General features: G+C 38.4%; 1 protein-coding gene across 1 annotated transcript in view; it reads right to left on the bottom strand.

Annotated features, from left to right (window-relative positions):
• LOC126175692 (pre-rRNA 2'-O-ribose RNA methyltransferase FTSJ3) overlaps positions 1-21,752 on the bottom strand; it is a 110,564-nt gene that overhangs the window by 60,349 nt on the left and 28,463 nt on the right. The window contains exons 4-7 of the mRNA XM_049922629.1: positions 12,550-12,713; positions 11,472-11,768; positions 10,913-11,341; positions 4,163-4,299 (exon numbers count right to left, since the gene is read on the bottom strand). Of these exons, the coding sequence (XP_049778586.1) occupies positions 4,163-4,299; positions 10,913-11,341; positions 11,472-11,768; positions 12,550-12,713 (1,027 nt within the window). The remainder of the gene's footprint in view (positions 1-4,162; positions 4,300-10,912; positions 11,342-11,471; positions 11,769-12,549; positions 12,714-21,752) is intronic.

Raw genomic sequence — 21,752 nt, 5'->3', positions numbered from 1 at the left:
TGTGACAAATCGCATTATACCGTATTTACTATGGGCCTCTTGTCACCCAGGCCTTCGGTACAGCAGCCGGCCTCACCAGCTGGCCGCATACTGTGAAAGCAGTTGTGTTAACGATTGATCATCCAGTATGTGAACATGACAACTAACAAGCTGTGTGTCTGCATGAATGGCCACCACCAAACTGTGGCAAAGAAACAGCTGAAGCACCCAGTTGTTGAACATACTACCCAACACAATGTGCTTCTCTTTAATGACTGTTTCACATCCTGCACTGTCTGGAGTCTTCCTATCAGCACCAGCTTTTCTGAAGTGTACAGGTGGGAATTCTCCCTACAACATATTCTTTGTCCCCCCCCCCCCCCCCCAACTTTCTCATCACTGTCCTCCACCTACCAACCCTCTCACTGCTCCCACTCCAGTGCTACGAATCCCACCAGCACACCTACTAGTCTTTTCCCCTCCCCCCCCCCCCCACCTCAAAGCAGAATCTTCTGACATTACACCTATCAGATCTATGTTCCTGCACACTCCCATAGGCAGCGCAGCATCTTCCCTCACCCATACCTTGATATACCTCATCTTGCCCACTCCGTGCCTTCTCTCTATCCCCACTACCCACTTCAATTGTTCTTCACGTCATGACGCCACCACAGTCAGGTCATCACAGCACCTGGAGACAGTAGCCATGTGGGTGTGAATTGTACTTGGGTGAATGTATATGAGTTTTCTACTTCAGAAGGACTTTGAAAGCTTTTTTTTTTACGAGTTTTTTTCACTGTGCCTGTCTGTGGAGAATAGCAATCTGTTCTTCCCATAATAATGTTTCTAAAGACAGAGAGAAGAGGAGGAGGAGGAGGAGGAGGAGGAGGAGGAGGAGGAGAGGAGAGAGTGAGGGAGGAGGGGGGGAGGGATGGAGGGGGGGGAGGGATGGAGGGGGAGGGAGGGACGGAGAGAGGGTAGTTGGGTATAAATTATTTCTGATGGAGGTACAAAGAGATTCCCAGGAGAAAAGGCTTGAAATTAGATTTTAAGCCTGAGGCTTGTCAGTAACAGCCTGCAACTCTTGTAAAAGTATGTTGCTGAGTAAGTTATGCACACTTTTTTTGAACAGTGGTTAACGATGAGCTCACAACATTAAGGTTGAACATCTGTCTCATATTCAATGAATGGAGCCCATTGTTGCTTCAAAACAAGTCCATGTCCGTAAGTGAGTAGACATGCTATGATGTCTGTAAGAATCCCCAGTTCGTTGTTGTACAAAATGTGCAATAGCAGGGAGGGCATCATTGGTATCTAGTATTAGGCTGAATACTACTGAATTTTTAGTCCACATGAAGTAAAAGGATTTCCACTGGGAAATGTGTGTATGACAAAAACAGAATCCATAAACACAATTTCATCAAATTTCCACATTAAATATGATTGTGTCAGTTCTCTTCATAAACTGCTTGTAAAGAATAACTAATAAGCCCTTATCCCAACATTCAATATCTTTATGCAAATATTAAAAAAACTTATGACTTTTTAAAACAATTACTTGAATTAATCATTAAAAATTGAAACCATGAATATTCTAATGAATTTATTTTTCCTGTTGAGTAGTTGTTAGATATCTATAAGACCACTACTGGAGAACAACTCTGGATAATCCTACTGCATTTTTCTCTTTTTTTGCAAGTTTTTACTTATGTAACCTTCCTTCCTTCTTATCCACCCAATGTCAGGTAACGAGTCGTATGGTAGTTCTTCAGTTTAACAGAAAACCAAGCGTACCCGTATACAGGTATTATTAAAATTGGGTCACCAATCCCAAAGACATCTCAAAGCTTAGCTGGCTACCTGCAGCCCACTTCCCCAAGCAGGAATCAGTGTACTCCTTCTGTCTGTGTCTTGTGTAATAGCATAGACAACATGACATCATTTTCCAAAGTGTTTGTACAATGTGTATCTGAGGCAGGATGTGGAACCCAGCCCAGTATTTAACTAGGCAGGTACGGAAAACTGCTGGCATTCCTCTTTGCATGTCAGAAGTGGTTGCTTGACTGCACCTGGCTATCTGGGAAGATACTAATATAACCATCAAGCCTAAATTTATTCAGCTGCACCATTGTGGTAATTATGCAAAATGTATATGAGAGACTGGATGACATATTCCTAGAATTTAAAGACGAAGTTTTTCCTGCAATTTCTCCCACTGGAGGCAGCTGACCATTTTTTGTGGTGCTCCAGGACTGGCTATACAAAATATGTGACAAATTACAAACCTCTCGTTTGAGATTTATAGAATGTAGCTATTGGCAAGATTTATTTCATAACAATAATAGCCATTAGTAGAGAAGCTCTCCAATACACATATTTTATTAATGATTACAACACTTCTATATAGTGCGCATGGCCAGCCAAAAAAAGTACACAATAAGTCAAGGTATTAAACAAGAGCTATGATATCCCTAAAACAAAATTATTTCCTTTTAAAACACAGGAAGATCAAGGATTAATGTCCCATCAACATCCAGGTCATTAGAGACAGAGCATAGGGTTGGTATGTTTCGAGGATAGGGAAGAAAATCTGCCATGCCCTTTCAAAGAAACCATCCATGGCATTTGCCTGGTGCGATTTAGGGAAATAACGAAAAACCTAAATTGGGATGGCTGGATGGGGATTTGAACCGCCACTCTCCCGAATGTGAGTCCAGTGTGCCAACCACTACTCCACTTTGCTCAGTTACTTACTTTTACAAATGATGAACAAAAGCATAAAAAAAATTGTGCTGACACACACACACACACACACACACACACACACACACACTGCCTGGAAGAAAGAAAGTGAAGATCCAGAAGACATGGTCAGGTGCCTCATTGTGACTAGCTGGTCAATCAAGCAATATCCAGATTTGTGAGGGATTCAGATGTGACAGTGGCCCTATTTTGGACCACACAGGGACATGAAGGCAGGCATACTTGTCTTCAAGATTCCAGGTGACCACGTGCGTCCACCACAAGGGAGGATCACTGCATTGTGCACCAAGCACATTGTAACCCCTTCACATCTGCATCTACCATCCGAGAACAAATAAAGGACTTCCTGCAACATTCTTTATCATCCTGCACTATTGGTCAGACTCCAGCAGCAGTTGGACTAGGGAATTTCTGTCCAACACATAGGCTGCCATTAACACTACAATGCAAACAACTGCATTTGGAATGGTGCCCTGACCTGAAAGCATGAACTGCTCATGAATGGTGCCGTACTGTGTGTTCAGCAATGAATTGCAGTTCAGAGCTACCCTGAAAGACCATTGTGAGAGAGTATCCTCCCCTTCTGGCTGCTTCACTTTATTTATTAGCAAGTGTAAACACGTAGGCTTCTACAGCTGGTGTCAATCTCATTAAAATCCATCTTGTGTACTATCTTATAAAATACTTAAAATACTAGAATAAATTGATCAGCAGCCTTTCTCAGGCCAAAGAATGGTATTTAAGTATTTTATAAGATGACTTGACAGTCAACCAGAAGGATTTTAATGAGCTAACAGCATATCAAATATGTATAATACCAAACTGAAGTCAAATACATAGGTTCTAATGAGCTATTAAACATTTTGTTATCTACACAGCACAGTAGCACCATGTGCTATGCATTTTCCAAGCAAGTAAAGCAAGGTAAGAAAAACAATCTAAATGGTCAAGATATACTGAAAGAGGCTTTCAGAAGCAAAAGATAGAAAACAGTGTAGGTTATTTGTGTCACAGCTAACTGCATACATCTTCCATAGAATAACTTCCATAAATGGTCCAAAGCTTATTAACAACTTTTCATGAGATACAATGATTATGTAACAATAAACTGTCTACACTAAGCAATATCAGCAAGTCCTGTTTTCATAAATTTGGTGCTTCCTGAACTGTGTAATGTTGTACAACAAACTTCATGTAGGAGACAATAGTTGATAGTTTGTCATTTCCTTTCTTTGTAACAGAAGAACTGTTGTCAATATACAACAGCATCAATAATTTACATTCCTTACTGTAATATTTTCCCTGCAGTCTGGAAGAAGCCTTTCATAATGAAACAATAAATACCTGAACATTCACACAATTATAGAGAGAATGTGAAACGAAAGACTTAGTAAAACACACAAAAAAGGGAGAAACATACTTTCCTGAACTATCTAGGTAATCTTCTCCATGTCTGTCAAAGGCAACAACCTTTGGTTTTCGCATCAACTCTTCATCTGAATCTGGTTCATCTTCTGCTAAAACATCTGGTGCCTGCTCCAAGACCGATTCCAGCTTCTACAATAAATAAATACAATCTGTGATCAAGTTGCAAGCAGGATTACAATTAAAAAAATTACAACTAGTGAGATAAAGCAATGTAATAAAAAAACTGACACAGCCAAAATTTACACAAGTAAAGGGCATGAAATTTACAACTTCTCATGCACAACGACTGTAAACAACCACCACAGAAAAAATAACCCTGTAAATGGTAGTTTAATGACTTGAACTATTCTAATTCATTCAAGATACCACTGAATTCATTCATCACTCAAGTGACAGTACTGCAGTAGCATTTTCACTCATCATTGTACAACTCATTTAAATCTTCCAATCTATGTTGAAAGGTTTCCTTGTGGCACACTCCTAGTCTCAACAAGTGTTCCCTGCAGTAATTGAGAATTTTTTGCTGTAATGTGTTGTTTACTTGTATACTCTATAGCAATAGCAATTTTTTCCATGTTTTACCAATTCTTTAGTTTCAAACACCCACATTCTCCTGCCCCCCCCCCCCCCCACACACACACACAAAGAGAGAGGGGGGGGGGGGGAGGTATTACACTGCTCACCAAACCTACACAATATCCTTATCCATCTCCACACAACCCTTTCTCCCAATCCTTTACCTAATGGCTCATATTCCTTTAATAGACCTTGATGCAAAACCTGTCCCATTCATCCTCCCACTACCACCTTTCAGTCCTGTCACAAATATCACCTATCCCATCAAAGGCAGGGTTACCTGTGAAACCAGTCACGTGATCTACAAGCAAAGCTGCAACCAATGTGCTGCATTATACATGGGCATGACAACCAACAAGCTGTCTTCCGCATAAATGGCAACCGACAAACTGTGGCCAAAAAACCACTGGAGCACCCTGTTGCTGAGCACGCCACCCAACATGATGTTCTTCATTTCAATTACTGCTTCCCAGCCTGTGCCATCTGGATCCTTCCCTCCAACACCAGCTTTTCTGAATTGCACAGGTTGAACCCTCCCTGCAATATATCATATGTTCCCATAATCCTCCTGGCTTCAACCTTTGTCAGTCATTGTTCTTACCCATCTAGCCCCTTCCCTGTTCCCATTCCAGCACTAAACAGCCCTCTATTCCTCCTTCTATAATTAATGGCTAGAAAGTGCCGTAAATACCTCTGGGCATACTCTTCATTAGAGTTAATTAATGAAATTTCTTACTGTTTACCTTCTGGAATATTCATTTTTCTATAGTAAGTAATGATTGCAGTACTGTTACTAAAATTCATAAATGTATCTCACTTGATTGTGGTGACATAATCTGCCAACATGTTCCTTTTGAAAATAGTGTTTGTAAACAATAAGGCTTAAACTGTAAGCATATTTTCTTTCATTGAAGTATTTAACCTCTTCTCTTTTTATTAAAAATCACATTTTGAAACACTTGTCATAACCTGTTATGATTAACTTCAAGCTAGGCGAAAATGTTAATGTCATCCTGACAGCAAACTTAATGATGTGGAACACTAGAGCAATTGAATAAGGAATTGGGAACAAAAATGGTTCAAATGGCTCTGAGCACTATGGGACTCAACATCTGAGGTCATCAGTCCCCTAGAACTTAGAACTACTTAAACCTAACTAACCTAAGGACATCACACACATCCATGCCTGACTCAGGATTCGAACCTGCGACCGTAGCAGTCACGCGGTTCCGGACTGAAGTGCCTAGAACCGCACGGCCACCGCGGCCGGCAATTGGGAACAAATTAGATTTGTTAAAGGATCACACAGTCTTTGACTGTTTTATTGTTTATTTAAGTACAGTTTTGGCCTTTTATGCCATTTTCAAGTATTTGAGTTTACGTCTTTACCATGTATTGCAGGACACTTAACATGTTGTCCAGCCCAAAGTTGGCCATAAACTAAGATCAACATTGGCTCCCCAGATTTAAAATCACCATCTTGTAACAGATAAGTAAATAGTCATGGGAGCACATAATATTTAGTAAAAACAGGCTTACATTTGTAAATAATATCTTTTATTTACCAAAGTAAGAATGTTCTTACTAAATGTGACGTGCTCCCATGATTGTTTACTGATCTGTTACAAGATAGTGATTTTATATCTAGTATTATGTGGGGAGCCAAAATTTTTCTTAATTTATGGCCAACTTTGAGGTTGACATGTTAAGTGTCCCGCATTATATAGTAAAGACATAATATCAAATATTTTAAAATGGCATAAAAGACCTAAATCTGAGTTGTACTTAAATAAACAATAAAACTGTCAATGGTAGTGTGTTCCTCTAAAAATTATTATATGATTGTTTCTCAGCATCATCAAGAATTACATTTGGTCTCTGTGGAAGAAATAGTACAGTTTTGACCATCTGCTATTAAAGGAAACTAAAGAAATCTTAAATCAGGCTACTAGAACTACAAAACAAATTTCACAATTAATAAATATGAACCAAGTATCCAATGTCATAGTCACTGAACCACTACTCTTGGTGACATAACACGTATAATGATTAATATCCTGTATGACATTGGCCTCATACATTCATGGCATAGCACCACAAGCCTAGGAAAAAGGAGTCTGACAAGTCTGTCAGAGATACATCTGACACTGTCAGAAACGGAGAAAGCAATAAAATATAGATTTCTTAAAATTAAAAAAAAAGTAATTGTCTAGATTGCATATATTACAAAACAATAAAATGTGATGACTACTTTCAGTTGACTAAGCAATCATCTTTAGATCACTCACTACAAAATAGACGTCAGCATACAGCTCACTGACAAACACTGCAGTCTATGTAGCTTAGAGCATGTCCATGTATGTGAAACTTTCAATGTGACACTGAATAATCAGAAATGTACAACCAACTATTTCATACCATGCTTATTAACGAGATTGTAACCAATTATAAAACATGTATATATGAAATCGGTCGATCCTGTTTATAGCAACATTGCTTTTAACAACATAATGGCTATAATATGGAAATCTAATGGTGCTGACTAAATCCTATGTAAACGCTACATTTAAAAAGTCTCTTAGTTTGACATCACTTATTGCAACTTATAACATAAAACAACATATTTTTGTTACTTTTTGGAGATATATGGGCTATAACATCTAATGTTCATTTTTGTTTTTACATATTTGGGAATTAATAAGAACAATGTAATACTTATTTCCAAATTCATTTTCTTTAGATTGTGGGTTTCAAATCAGTATGTGTGTTAAACCGTCAAGGCAAGCTTTACTTTTAAAATGTCCAAAAAAGGGAAAAGTGTTTAATACTGCAGAAAAGTCACACCTACTACAGCAATTAGAAAGTGAGGAAACAAAGATCAGCATCACAAAGGAATTGGGTGTATAACACTTGAGGATTTCAACAATTTGGAAGGACAGAGAGAAAATGCAGTCTCTTTTCAAACAAAATTCTTTAAAAATCATGCAGAGGAGATCATCTGATCACAAAGACATTCAAGAAGTTTCAATGTTTCTGAGCTCGGCATGGGAAAATTTGTGGTGAAGCAATCAGCACACCTGATGATGTAACAGACAAGTGGCTATCTAAGAAGTGGCCTTTTTTGTGTAGGTTACAGGCCAGATGATTTACTCAATGCAGATGAAACTGGCTTGTTTTCTAATAGGGCCACAGATGAGACAGTAAAATTTAAAGGTAAACACTATTCGAATGGGAAAATGTCTAAGGCAAGAAGTACAGTTACGGCTGTTGCAAATATGACAGTATCACGTAAAGAAAGCCTTTGGTTATCATAAAATCAAGAAAATTGTTTATAAAACATTCACTCTTTACCTTTAGTTCATGAAAACAACACAAAATATTGAATGACATCTGACATTTCTGAAAAGTGGTTGAGTAACTGGGACTATTAGCTGAAATTAAAGAAACAAAACATTATGCTCTTGGTCAATAACTGTCCTGCTCATCCAGTAACTGACAATAAGCAGTGTATATAGCTTGTGTTTTTATCTCTAAACTTCACTTTAGTTCTATGACCTACTGACCAGGCTGTTATAAAATCTCTATTAATGCAAATGCAGTACATTAAACTTCAAGTGATGAACATGCTACAAAAAATCAAAGGTAAACAAACAGTTTACAATGTTCTTGATTAAATTTTAATGATGTTGCAAGCATGGGAAAACGTCACTCAAAAGACAAATGCCAACTGTTTTAAACATTCATGATTCAGACATCTTTCATCATCATCCCACAGTGATGCTGATGCTGATGATGGTGAAGTTCCTCTGGTGGAATTAGTGCAAGAACCTTGTCCATCTCTGTCAACTTGTGACTTTGCCCAGTTAGACAACATTCTTACTGTGTATGCCCAGAAAGTGAAGAAGAAATTCTAGCTGACATACAAAGCCAACACGTGGCTGATGAACATGAAAATGAACAAGAACAACAGTTTTTGTGGCATCACTTACTGAAGCTCTCCGTGCAGTGAAAACTTCACAAAAATTTCCTGTTTTCAAAGAAGAGTTTAACACAAATCATGACAATGTGGCATTAAAATGAATGAATCATCAAATGCAAAATGTGTACTCTTAAATGCAAAAGGCAAACAAAGATAACTGATTACTGTAAGTATGGGAGTATGCTTTACTGTACTGCATTTTAAAGAGAAAGTAACTGATAAAAACCTAAACAACACTGTCCCTGTTGTGACTGCAGAAAACTACAAAATTAAATTCTAATATATGTTATTTTTTCAAAATACAGGCAAGGAATAATAAGTGTATTTGTTATTGATGTTTCGTGCTTATGTTTGTTGGATATCTTCAATGTATTAGATACAATACATTACATTTGTACAATATATTTAAAGAAAAAAAAAAGAAAACACATACGAGAAAATTTAAGCCTTCATGTAATTTATGCTCTGAATACTGTCTTTTTCATTTTGGTACTGTTGACCAATTTTTGTAATACAGTTAACTGGAATGACGTGGTGTCATTTCATGACTATTACACTTTACAGCACTTACAATAAGTTTTAAACATGGTTAAAGTTTTGTCTCGTTCATTATCCAAAACCATGTTTGACAGTACTGAACAGTGTACACTGTTGCTGCTTCTTTCTTTACTTATTAAAGGATTTTACATTCTACTCAGACGTTATTGCTGTATGTACTGCATAAACAAAATACAAATTTCTCTTCAGTCCCTTTCCACAAATATTGCATTGTAAATACCATAGGTGTGCTGCATTTCTGCTACTTTTTGAAGTTTTAATCCTGTGGCAGTCTAAAATTGACAGATACAAATTTTTTATTAAAAAACAAAGCAAAAACCTGGTTTGTGTAACCATTGGCCATAACAACCAACCACCATCAGTCCCTTCAATGTTGTTATAGCCAGTTTCGAATGTACTTGGTTTTACTTTGCTAGTTATTCACTTTCATATTGAAAGTATCACACTTATACACATGCTTGAAGCTACAGAGACGATGCAGGGTTTGCCAATATGGTGTATGCTGACATTTATTTTACCATGGGTAATCTGACAATGGTTACTTAGTCAACTGAAACCAGTCTTCACAATTCATAATATACATGATATAGACAATTAATTTAAAAAATAAGAAGTGTACCAGAGGCTGAGGGCTATTAATCATTTCTTACTACACTTATTTATGCAGTAACTGCATTTCTCATTTTAATGGTAATTTGTTTTTGTAAAGGTTTGTTGCCCCCCACCCTCTGCCCTCTTCACTAAGTCCAAAATGTCAAGATCTCCTCATGATAACACAGAATGCTCTACCAGCCCACAAAATATGCGCAAAGAGTATGTGGTGCTAAGAACTGGTGGTATCAATAAGTTTCTACCGAGAGGTATCGGTGGTGGTGGTGGTGGTGGTGGTGGTGGTGGTGGTGGTGGTTAGTGTTTAACGTCCCGTCGACAACGAGGTCATTAGAGATGGAGCGCAAGCTCGGGTTAGGGAAGGATTGGGAAGGAAATCGGCCGTGCCCTTTCAAAGGAACCATCCCAGCAGTTGCCTGAAATGATTTAGGGAAATCACGGAAAACCTAAATCAGGATGGCTGGAGATGGGATTGAACCGTCGTCCCCCTGAATGCGAGTCCAGTGTGCTAACCACTGCGCCACCTCACTCGTTAAGAGGTATCATCATGTTCACCACACTGGTCTTCGTATTATATTGGATAAGGGTTCTGAGGAGCAACAGAGTAAAAAACAGTAAGATTAGAATGAACTGACAGTGGAGTAACAAAGAGCGGAATATTTGATGGAAGCCAAACAATACAAATCGTAATATTAGTGAATGAAATTCCATGTTAGATGGATCTTAACGACTCTAGTAACCTGATTACATTTGCTTTCCAACATTAAACTTTTCCACGGATGTTAAGTCTGTTAGGTAGTATAAAATAACCACAACCAAGGCAAATCAATGATTGGTTGTCATCATTACTCAAATTAATACTGAAACAAAATTAAGTCTTAAAAGATTTCAAATGTAAGCTTCACATATATTTTATGTACATACCGTATTATTTTCTTTATCAGAATCAATTACTCTCTTCACTTACTTCTATAGCTGTCTAATGTGTAACAGTCATAACTGTCTGTACAGAAATCTCACCTTCGCACTGTCCACTTTTTTCAGGTCAAACATTTCTTCTCCTTCATCTCTTGGGCCTTCATCCCCCTTCAGAACCATCTTCAAGTTGAGTCGATCTTGTAATTTTTTCCGCTCTTTATTAACACGTTTTCTTTTCCTCTTGCTTTCTCTTTGTTCCTCTGCCTGCAGCTCACTTATCTGTTTAGAAAGTTCATTCATCTCTGCTTCTTCAGGATCCACGTCAATCTCATTTGCTTCAGCAACTCCATTTGCTTGAGTTTGTTCATTTTCCTCTGCTTCTTTAGTACCAAAAGCTTCTTTCATTGCTTTCCACCATGACATTAATAAACGAAAATCCTTCCTCCCGAGGACTTTTATATCTTTGCAACATTCTTTCACTTCAGGTGTTGTCTTTGGGTGATTGGCCACAGCATCATCATCAAAAACAATCTGAAAGATTAATGGTTAGATCCTTTAGATGTTATCTTAGCTAACATCGGAGTTTCTTAGGAGGTAATACAGGAAACATAAAAAGAAAAGCAAGATTCTGCAAACTCATGCATCATAAAACAGCACTTACCTCAGATGCATACTGCAGTGAATCTACCGGATTGTCTCTAGCTATGAAATCTGACACAAGAAGTTTATTGTACAATGTATAATTATTTTCAGGATAACCCTCTGCCTTTGCCTTCTTAACTTTTTCTGGATGGTACACACTCATTTTATTATTCTTAGGTTCAATTTCTAGCTCCTCAAATACATATTTGGCGTCAACAAAACGATGATCCAATTTATCAGGTGCCAAGTAATGCTGACACACAACAAATATTTCTGCTGACTCTGTACGAGATGCTTGAGGTTTTGTTGCATGAACCTGAAAGTAACAAAAGATATTTTTAATGTGAACACAGTACATACAATACATTCTAACGTAACATGAGAAAACCATTAAAAGTGTGGCTGGTAGAAGAACAAGTGAGTTACCATCTAGCTATATGAGAATGGACAAACAAAACAAAAGCAAATTGATAAGAAATGTTAATTTTGATCAAATATAAAAACGAAGTTGAAAACACACACAAAATGAAGAAAAACGAACAGAAGACGCATGGTCATAAGAAACATGTGACCACCTCTTTATTTATTAATTTTTCCACAGATCAACTGATTTGTGCTTTTTCTATTTCAATGAAGAGGATGGAACTCCTCCCCTCTCTCTCTCTCTCTCTCTCTCTCTCTCTCTCTCTCTCTCTCTCACGCACACACACTCACACACACACACACACACACATCACAGTACTTTGAAAAAACCTTAAAACTTCATGCATAACTGTTCTCTGCCAGCCCTAATTTACTTTAAAAAGATGTAACTACACTTATCAGTGAATTTCAATACATTACTGAATATTAATAACCAATGGTAACTGTATGGGGCTAATTTTTTCTTGCGTGTGTGGGGGGGGGGGGGGGGGGGGGGAGGGGGGGGGGTCTCAAGAGAGTAACCCTTCAAGTCATGGCATTTGTATTGTCCTGCTCAAAAGATTTCTAATGATTTTGCTTGAATTAATATTAACCAAAGCACCAATGAAATGTTAATTGAAAGCTTTACACTCAAATGGCAGTTACTGGATGCCAACTGAATTAATAGTAAATACCTTTTTGAACAGTTGTTTGAAAACCCATATTAATGGGTGGTAATCCTTGGAGCGAAAAACTTTTGTAACAAACCAGCCACCTCTCCTGAGAAAATTAGTTGCCAGTTTAAGTGCACTTAAGGTAAGACATGCCTGCTGGTATGCATCATGTAACCAATTTTTACCTGAAAAATTGAAACATTTTGAAATGTAAATGAGAAATTACATAATGTACCAAAATAGCAGATACAAAGTGAATATGAAAACAACAAATTAACTTATGAATTAGCAGGAGACTAGAAAAGACACAATTAAATTTTGTGGAACATGTTTTAACAGAAATTATTGGTAAAATGTACATTGTGACAAACTATATTATGACATTCTAAACTTCATCAAAACATGATGGGAGTCACACTTATCAAAATGTTATGCCATTTCAACTAATTCACTCAGTTACATATTATATTACTTCTACACACTGTTAAGATAGGCAGAAATATGACACTATGGAAAATATTTAAAATCAGTCAATAAATGATCCTGAATACTGGATGAGTTATAAATAGACAAACACAATTTTCTTTTTCCCGTATGCTAAATTAAGTTCCAGTTATGCACCTATAACAGGACCAGATAACAACAGTAAAATGAAATTTATTGTTCATGTTTAAAAAATAGCATTTTAATTTGTAATATTTTTATTTTTTATGCAATGCTCTACACAAACAAACAGCCTGTGATTTTCTGTTCATTTTGGGACACATAGAGGTCCAAACAATTGGAGACCAAAAAGTAAACAGAATGAATCTCACCACTGAAATATCAATTACAACATATGGTATTGCAGTGTTTGCAAAGCCTGGTCTAATATCATTTCTATAGGGTCTACATCAGATAACAAAATGGAGATTCTGACAACTGAGATCCCGTCATGTACAGTGACATTCATATATAAACCATCTAACGCTAAATTGCTTCACGCAACCACCTAACCTCTACTCTCAATCAACAAAGCTAGTAATAGGTGATTTTAACTGTAACAGTACATCACGGGGCTACAAGGAAACCAATAAAAATGGAGAAGAACTTGAACACTGTACTAAACACATAGGATTGGTGGAAATATGTGAATGGAAGATGTCGCCATCCTTCAACAGTGACAGATGGTGTGGTGCATATGATCCAGACAACATTTTTGTGAGAGAACATTTGTCAAACAAGTACAGAATAATGTTGCAGGGCTACTCCCACACATACAGCATCAACATGCTGAAGCAGTTGTGACGCCAGACAATTTAACTTCACGAAAGAACAGTGGGGAGTATGTCACACAAGAACTTGATATGGGAGCCTTAAAACTCGACCCACCTCCACAAAATGTATGAAGAATTTGTTAAGCCAGTCCAAGCCATCTCATGTAAATATATTCCAAATGAATTCAGAATGGAGTATATCACAGAACTCAATGAAAACTCCAAGTCTTCCTTAGAGAGATGCAAACTATTTGACAATGACCCATTCTCTGGAGAAACAACCCAAAACACGAAAATCTCTTTGCTTGCTGTATCAGCTTCCACAAGTAAAAAATGGTGTGACCTAGTATCAAATCCATATATGAAACAGAAAAGCTGAAAGGCTTGGAAATTACCAAAGAGTCTCAACAATGATCCAGCCCCTGCTCCTCCTGATCTCTCGAAAACAACTACCGACTGAATTGCTTACCAATTACTTCTGAAGAGTAAGTCTAAAGGAAGCTCAAAAACTCCAGACTCATGAGACATGCTGATGTGAAAGACTATCTTTGCACCCATTTCATTTTAAAAGAATTGGATATAGTTTCCAAGTCTATTAAGAACAATAACACTACAGGCCTCGGCAGTCTATGAACAGAACAGATGTTACGACTTGCTTGTAACATCTTATATTTATTTTAAAGACTCCAATGTGGGAATATTAATTTTATTATGATGTATTTTAATACACTGTCCTTTGCAATTCTTTGCAAGGCAGCAATGTACATTTTTTTCAGCTCTCTGATTGAGCAACTGTCTTCCTCTCCACAAAGATGTAGACATTATCAGAGATTAGTTCTGGTTAATTATTCGTAGCAGACTGATGCTTCTTGTAATAAGCTCAGTTGCCTTTTTTGCAAGCATAAAATGATTAATTATTACTTTGGCTTCTAATGTACTTATCACATAAAGGTTGCATATATGAGTGCACGATGGCAATTGATGATATACAGTGCTCTAAAGAAAATAAAAAGGAAAGACAAATGAAGCTTTCCCATTGTCATTTAACTGTCACTACCAATCCCCTGGGATTTCCACGTTCAGAAGAAGCTGCCAGACAGTGACTATCTTGCAAAGAAAGCATATTGTTATCATTTCTTGTAATTTCAACAGTGACACTCATAATAACGTCATCAAAGTTACTTTAAATTTAGCATATTTACTTATTTCTATCTAAAATTTTATATTTACTGAGATACAAGGTGCTATAATTCATTCATTCATTCATTCATTCATTGGGTTGCCTGTCTTGCAGCAGGTTTTGACTGCATAACCCTCCATGCTTCTCTGTCTTCTGTGTTCCTCTTCATTCTTTGGTACCCTCCTTGTGGCCTGCTGACATCATCCAGCAGCTGGAACCTTCTTCTGCCCTTCCCTCTCTTTCCTGGAATGAAACCTTCAATTTCCTCTACTAGAAGGCAATCTCTTCTTAGATTGTGGCCTATCCAGTTTAGTTTCCTGTTCTTCACTGTCAGCAGCATCCTCCATTCTTCTCCAACTCTCCTCAGTATTTCTTCATCCCTGGCTTTATCAGTCCAGCTGATCTTCTTCATTCTAAGCCATATCTATATTTCACAAGCTTCGATTCTCTTCTCATCCTACTTTCTCAAAGTCCATGTTTCTGCTCCATACAAGGCCGTGCTCCATATTAAGCACTTAACTAGTCACTTCCTTAATTCCTTGTTTAAACAACTAGTTAGGAGACTTCTCTGCTTTTGAAATCCCTGTTTTGCCAGAGCCATTCTCACTTTGATGTCTTGTTGGCAATCCACATCTTCTTCAATCCAACTTCCCAAATACTTGAATGCTCTTACCTGTTCTATGATTTCTGACCCCAACTTAATTTTCACTTTTCTTTTCTTTAGGCCTATGACCATGCTTTTGGTTTTCTTTTTATTAATTTTCATACCATATGCTGCATAGGCTTCATTCAGGTCATTTAGCATTTGAGTCAGTGTCTCTTGATTTTCTGCGAGGACCGCCATGTCATCTGCAAATCTTATACATTCAATTTTCCGTCCACCTAACCTGACACCTCTTGTTCCATCCAAACAGCTTTCCAGCACTTCCTCCAGATAGATGTTAAATAGTATCGGCGAGCAGCAACTGCCCTGTCTAACACCTCTCCCAATCTTGCTGTCTTCTGAGATCCCATTACCTATTCGTACCCAAGCTTTCTGATTTAGGTACAGATTTGCGATCAATCTTCTCTCCTTCCACTTTACACCCTTCTTGTTTAAGATATATAACAGCTTATCCCACTGCACACTATCAAAGGCCTTTTCAAGGTCTTTGAAGACAGCATACACTTCTTTGCCCTTTTCTACGTATCTTTTGCCAATGGTTCTTTGAAGTCCAATGACATCTTGTGTTCCCTTTCCCCTTATGAAACCGTATTGTTCTTCACCAAGTGTTGCTTCCAGCATTCCATATAGCATCCTATTCAGAATTCGAACAACTACTTTTGTTGCCTAGGATACTAGGCTGATTGTCCTGTGGTCTTCACACTTTTTAGGATTATTAGTCTTTGGAATTGGGACTATTATACTTACGAGAAAGTCTTCTGGCCATTCCCCTTCGTCATAGATGTAGTTGCAAAGAGAGGTCAACTCATATTCACCTGTTTCCTTTAAACTCATTAAGATTTCTGCCAGAATGTCATCTACACCACACGTTTTGATGTTTTAAGTTCCCCCAATGCCTTATTTACCTCTGAACCTCGGATAAAATCTCCTTTTTCTTCTTCATTTACTGATTATCCTTCTCAATCTGGAGATCGGAGGGTCTTTGATCCACTTCATAGAGAGTTTCAATATATTCTTTCCATCTATTCTGAACAGCATGTGGGTCACTTAAAAAGAGAGAGAGAGAGAGAGAGAGAGAGAGAGAGAGAGAGAGAGAGAGTTCCATCTTTCAGTTCTATCTCCATATTTGTTTTGTACTTCCTTCCCTGAAATACTATTTCTTTGGCTACTCGATACATCTTTTTGTACTTGCCCTCTTTCTCTCCAGTGTCTCAATTTCTGAGCAGATTTCTCTTGTCCATTTTTCCCTGGCCTGATCAGTTACTCTTCTCAGCTCATTATTCAGTCTTCTGTATTGCTTTTTTCCTTCATCAGTTTGTGCGCTTTTCCATTTTCTCCTTTCAGCCATCTTCAAGATCATATCATCGGTAACCCATGGTTTCCTCCTCTGCTAGCACTTCACTTCACCAGACCAACAACATCTTTACTGGTTGCTTTCAGGGTGTCTCTGAACTGATTCCACTGTTCATTTATGCCCTCTGTCTTTTCTCTAATTTTCCAATTGTCTCGGAACTCTTCTTGAAGCTTTTTTGGTTATTCTTTCTTCCTTTAGAGCATCAAAGTGAAACTTCTCTCTCACTTTACTTACCAACATTCTTTTCAATCTAACCTGCACATCTGCTACAACCAAGTTGTGCTCATAGTTAATATCTGTTCCTGAATAAGCCTTGGCATTTCTCTTGCATGTCTGGAATCTACTCTGTATTAGTATGTAATCAGTCTGGTACCTGACATGGTCTACATTCAATGTCCATGTGTACCGTCTTCTTTTGAGATGTTCAAAAAGCATGTTTCCAACTACCAATGAGTTTTCCTTACAAAATCTGACCATTCCCACATCCCTTTCATTCCTGTTACCCAATCCAAACTTTCCAACCACATCTCTGTCTTTCACTTCACCAACCACTGCGTTCCAATCTCCTATTACTATGATACACGCCTTTTTCTTCTCTCTCTCCACCACTGATTCAATTGCGCTGTAGCACTCTTCAATCTCATTGTCGCTGGGTTGGCTGGTTGGTATGTAGACCTGTATCAGAACTACATCTTTCTTGTGACCTTTCAACCTCAGCTTCATCCATCTGCTATTTATGTATTCCACCTTCATTATCATCGCCTGAATAAAATAGTTTGTAGCCATCACTCTGCAACACACAATTGCCTCACCATCTCACGCCGCACATTCCAAGAATATCTATATTGTTGTGCTCCCTCTCTTTTTTTGCATTTTCTAATTTGCCAGGTTGTAAGAGGGAGCGAATGTTCCATGTACCAATCCTTAGCTTTTCTTCTTTCCTTTTCTTTTTTTTATCTTTACATTTTCAAATTTCCTCGGTGTACTCCCCTTCCATAGATCCGATTAAGGGGATGTTTTACCTCCGAAATCATTATTTTGCACATAGAGAGCCATGTCAAGTGCGCCTTGGGAATAGTTATGTGCTATAAAGCAGTGGATTATTAAATCTAAGGAAAGCTGTATTTGAAAATTGTAGATTCCAAGGATTTGGTGTAAAGGCAAAGTAGTAGCATTTCAAAGCCTTGGAAGGAGCCAATAGACTCAAAAAACTTCCATCCTGTTTCACTTCTCAGCCATTTGTATAAAATATGGAAAAGTCTGCTTCTAAACTGAACATCAGAGTGCTGGCAAAAGCCTCATAAAAGAGCAGTCAAGCTTTCATCGAAGAAGATCTTGCTATGGACAGATCCTTAATTTTCTCCAACATACTGAGGATGGGTATGAAATATGTGAAGCTAGAGGTGTGGCTTTCATTGACCTGACAGCAACTTATGATATGATTAAGTGTTGGTAGGAAAGTGTATTCAATCACAAAGGATCGATGTCTGCTGCGAAACAGGAGATACTTCATCATCCTATAAAAGAAGAAAAGTCAGTTGAGGATTCAGAAACATGGCCTTCTTTGAGGAAGTGCGTTGTTCCTCCAGTTGTATAAAACCTACCAAAATGACCAACCAATTAGCTCTGAAACTAAAGCATTTATATATGCTGATGATACAGTGACTGTTGTCCAAGGGGAAAACCTGCGAGGAAGTGAAGATTAAACACACGAGGGCTCTTGAGACTTTGTCAAGTATTACGGCGATAACCACCTGCAGCCAAATCTTGGAGAGACAGAAGCTTATGCATTTCATCTAAGAAACAGAGAAGCTTAAAGGAAACTCAACAATTTTTGGAGAGGAGAACAACTGTTCCATTGTGATATTCCCAAAGACCTTGGAGTAAATATGGACCATTCCTTTACATTCAAAGCCCATTGTGACAAAACAAAGTTCAAAGTGTCTGCAAGGAACATCATCTCCAAATTTACAATAGCCATGTGGGGCAGTCAACCAAAAGTACTTCGAACATTTGCTCTGGCGCTACATTTCTTCATATCAGGATCTTTCACACCAGTTTGGCCAAACACATTGGTACACCTTCAAATGAGAGTAGACATTGTCTTTGACCAATTCCTGTCAATAAACTGTACCAAATTACAGATTAGCACCAACAGATATTCGCATGAAAGCAGCTCCAGAAATGGAGACAAAGAAACAGGAAATTGATTTCAGACACCCTTTGTTGTGACACGAGAATCAATGACCAAGACTCAGATTACAAAAGAACTTCACGCAGGAAGCTACAACTATTCTTTCATCTCCTTGAACTTTATGAGTGCAACTTTGGTACCACCTAAAGCACACTGAACAAATTTCAAAGAGAAACCAGTGGCAGGTTCGTACCCACCTTGTCTGATGTGGAAGACACTAAGCTAACTGAGAACTGTGGTGAGAAGTCAACCCCAGGAAACAATGTTTTAGCATTGATGAAATTTGTCAGTGTGGTGACGTGCAGGACCAACAACACCTGCTAGTCTCGAGGAACATGCAGCATACATGTCCCACTAATGACCTAGCTGCAACCAACAGAACAGCAATCAAAACTGGTGAATATTAGATTCTCCCCAGAATATGAAGAGAATTATCATGCTGTTTATTTTCCATTTTCCTGTCTGTATTTTGTAAATTCTTGTTGTACATATTAGTTCCCGCATTTTTACTGCTATCACCTTCCGCTGTATTTAATACGATTTTATCTGTAACTGTGTGCACATAATTAAACTCTCTACCAGTTCTACAATAACTTCATGCCATGGATACATAAAATAAATGAATTAATAACTTTGGAAGAACTGTGTATCTGCATCATTAACATTTCTGCAGGTCAAAATCATTTCTTTTGCAGTCATGAGATACAGTTGTTGCTGGTGATGGGCTCAGAAGTCAAAACTGGTTTGTGAGTACATAAATAGTTGAACAGCACGGAAATATTTTATTTTTCGTTATTATTAAAGATACCTGCTAGGCTGCATTAGAATTTGGTCAGACAAAACAATATGTGACTTACTGGAAGATTCTTTGTTATATTTCATAGCCTCTATGCCCCTATTAGAAGTAAAAATTGTGGTTACGAGACTGAAAAGCCTTTTGTCAAAAAATTAAGCTTGACTGGCATATTGGGGCTGACCATTTCAGCTTCAGAGGCAATTTTCAAATGATACCAAGAAGATTGTAGCATTTGTGCTATTTCATTGATATTACTTCATTTTAACACTGAGTCACATTGATTGGTACACCTATGCTTGTCAAGGGGAGATAGATAGAAAATGTACACCAGCACAACATAAGGTCAGACACAGAAGGCAGGAGTGTGAGAATGGGTATGCCAAGTTGAGACTGATATCCTGTACTGACGCATATATTAAAAAATCCTTGAATAAGAACTGGTGGATAAAGTTAAAACTTAATAATTCCTATGCAACACATAGAAATCGTACACTGATCTTGTTACCAGCTATAGTCATAATAGCATTTCATCTTTCTAACAATTTTGATAAAATAATCATATATATAAAAAACAAAGATGCTGTGACTTACCAAATGAGAAAGCACTGATAGATAGACACAATAAAAAACACACATACAAATTTCAAGCTTCTGCAACCCAAGATTGCTTCATCAGTAAAGAGGGAAGGAGAGGGAAAGACGAAAGGATGTGGGTTCCAAGGGAGAGGGTAAGGAGCCATTCCAATCCCGGGAGCGGAAAGACTTACCTTAGGGGGAAAAAAGGACAGGTACACACACACACACAGACACACACACACACACACACACACACACACACACACACACACACACATATATACAGACACAGGCAGACATATGTAAATGCAAAGAGGTTGGGCAGAGATGTCAGTCGAGGCGGAAGTACAGAGGCAAAGATGATGTTGAATGACAGGTGATGTACGCGGGGCGGCAACTTGAAATTAGCGGAGGTTGAGGCCTGGTGGGTAACGGGACGAGAGAATATATTGAAGGGCAAGTTCCCATCTCTGGAGTTCTGATAGGTTGGTGTCAGTGGGAAGTATCCAGATATGCCGGATGGTGTAACAGTGTGTCAAGACGTGCTGGCCATGCACCAAGGCATGTTTAGCCACAGGATGATCCTCATTACCAACAAACACTGTCTGCCTGTGTCAGTTCTCCCACATCCACACCGGCTGTTCAGAGCATCCTCCTACAGGCCAACCGCAAATTAGAACAGCATGCCACCTTCCACCTCAAAAAACTATCCAATCTCCTGGTTTCCCACCTCCGGAAAGGCAACGCACTCACCCCCCACAACCTTTCCAACAAACCTCAACCTCCTCTCATTGCACACAGACCCAGTCTCTCCCATCTACTCAATCTCCCTCTTCCAGCTCCACTCCCCCCAAAACCTCAAAATTCTAGTCAACACAATCTGGAACCACAACACCCCAATTCAGTAGTTAACCTTTCCTCCACAACTCTCTCCCAATCCGAAACCTCTGTCCTATCCAAAGGCCTCACCTTCAGCCCTACTCCCAGATTCAACCAAACAGCCCTCGTCAAAGATTTACTGTCCTACACTCGTAGTCTCTGCTGGAAATATCACTTTGCCACGAAGAAAAATAATCGTAATCCTACTCCTAATGATCCAACTCCCCAAGACACTATCCAAACTGAACCCTGCCTGGAACAGTCCATCCTCCGTCACAGCAGGACCCACCTCCTCTTCCTCAAAATCACCCTCTCCAAACCTTCC

Source organism: Schistocerca cancellata, chromosome 3 (assembly GCF_023864275.1).
Source record: "Schistocerca cancellata isolate TAMUIC-IGC-003103 chromosome 3, iqSchCanc2.1, whole genome shotgun sequence".
Classification (NCBI taxonomy): domain Eukaryota; kingdom Metazoa; phylum Arthropoda; class Insecta; order Orthoptera; family Acrididae; genus Schistocerca; species Schistocerca cancellata.
The sequence above is the reverse complement of the archived record's forward strand: the minus strand, read 5'-3'. Positions and strand labels throughout refer to the sequence as shown.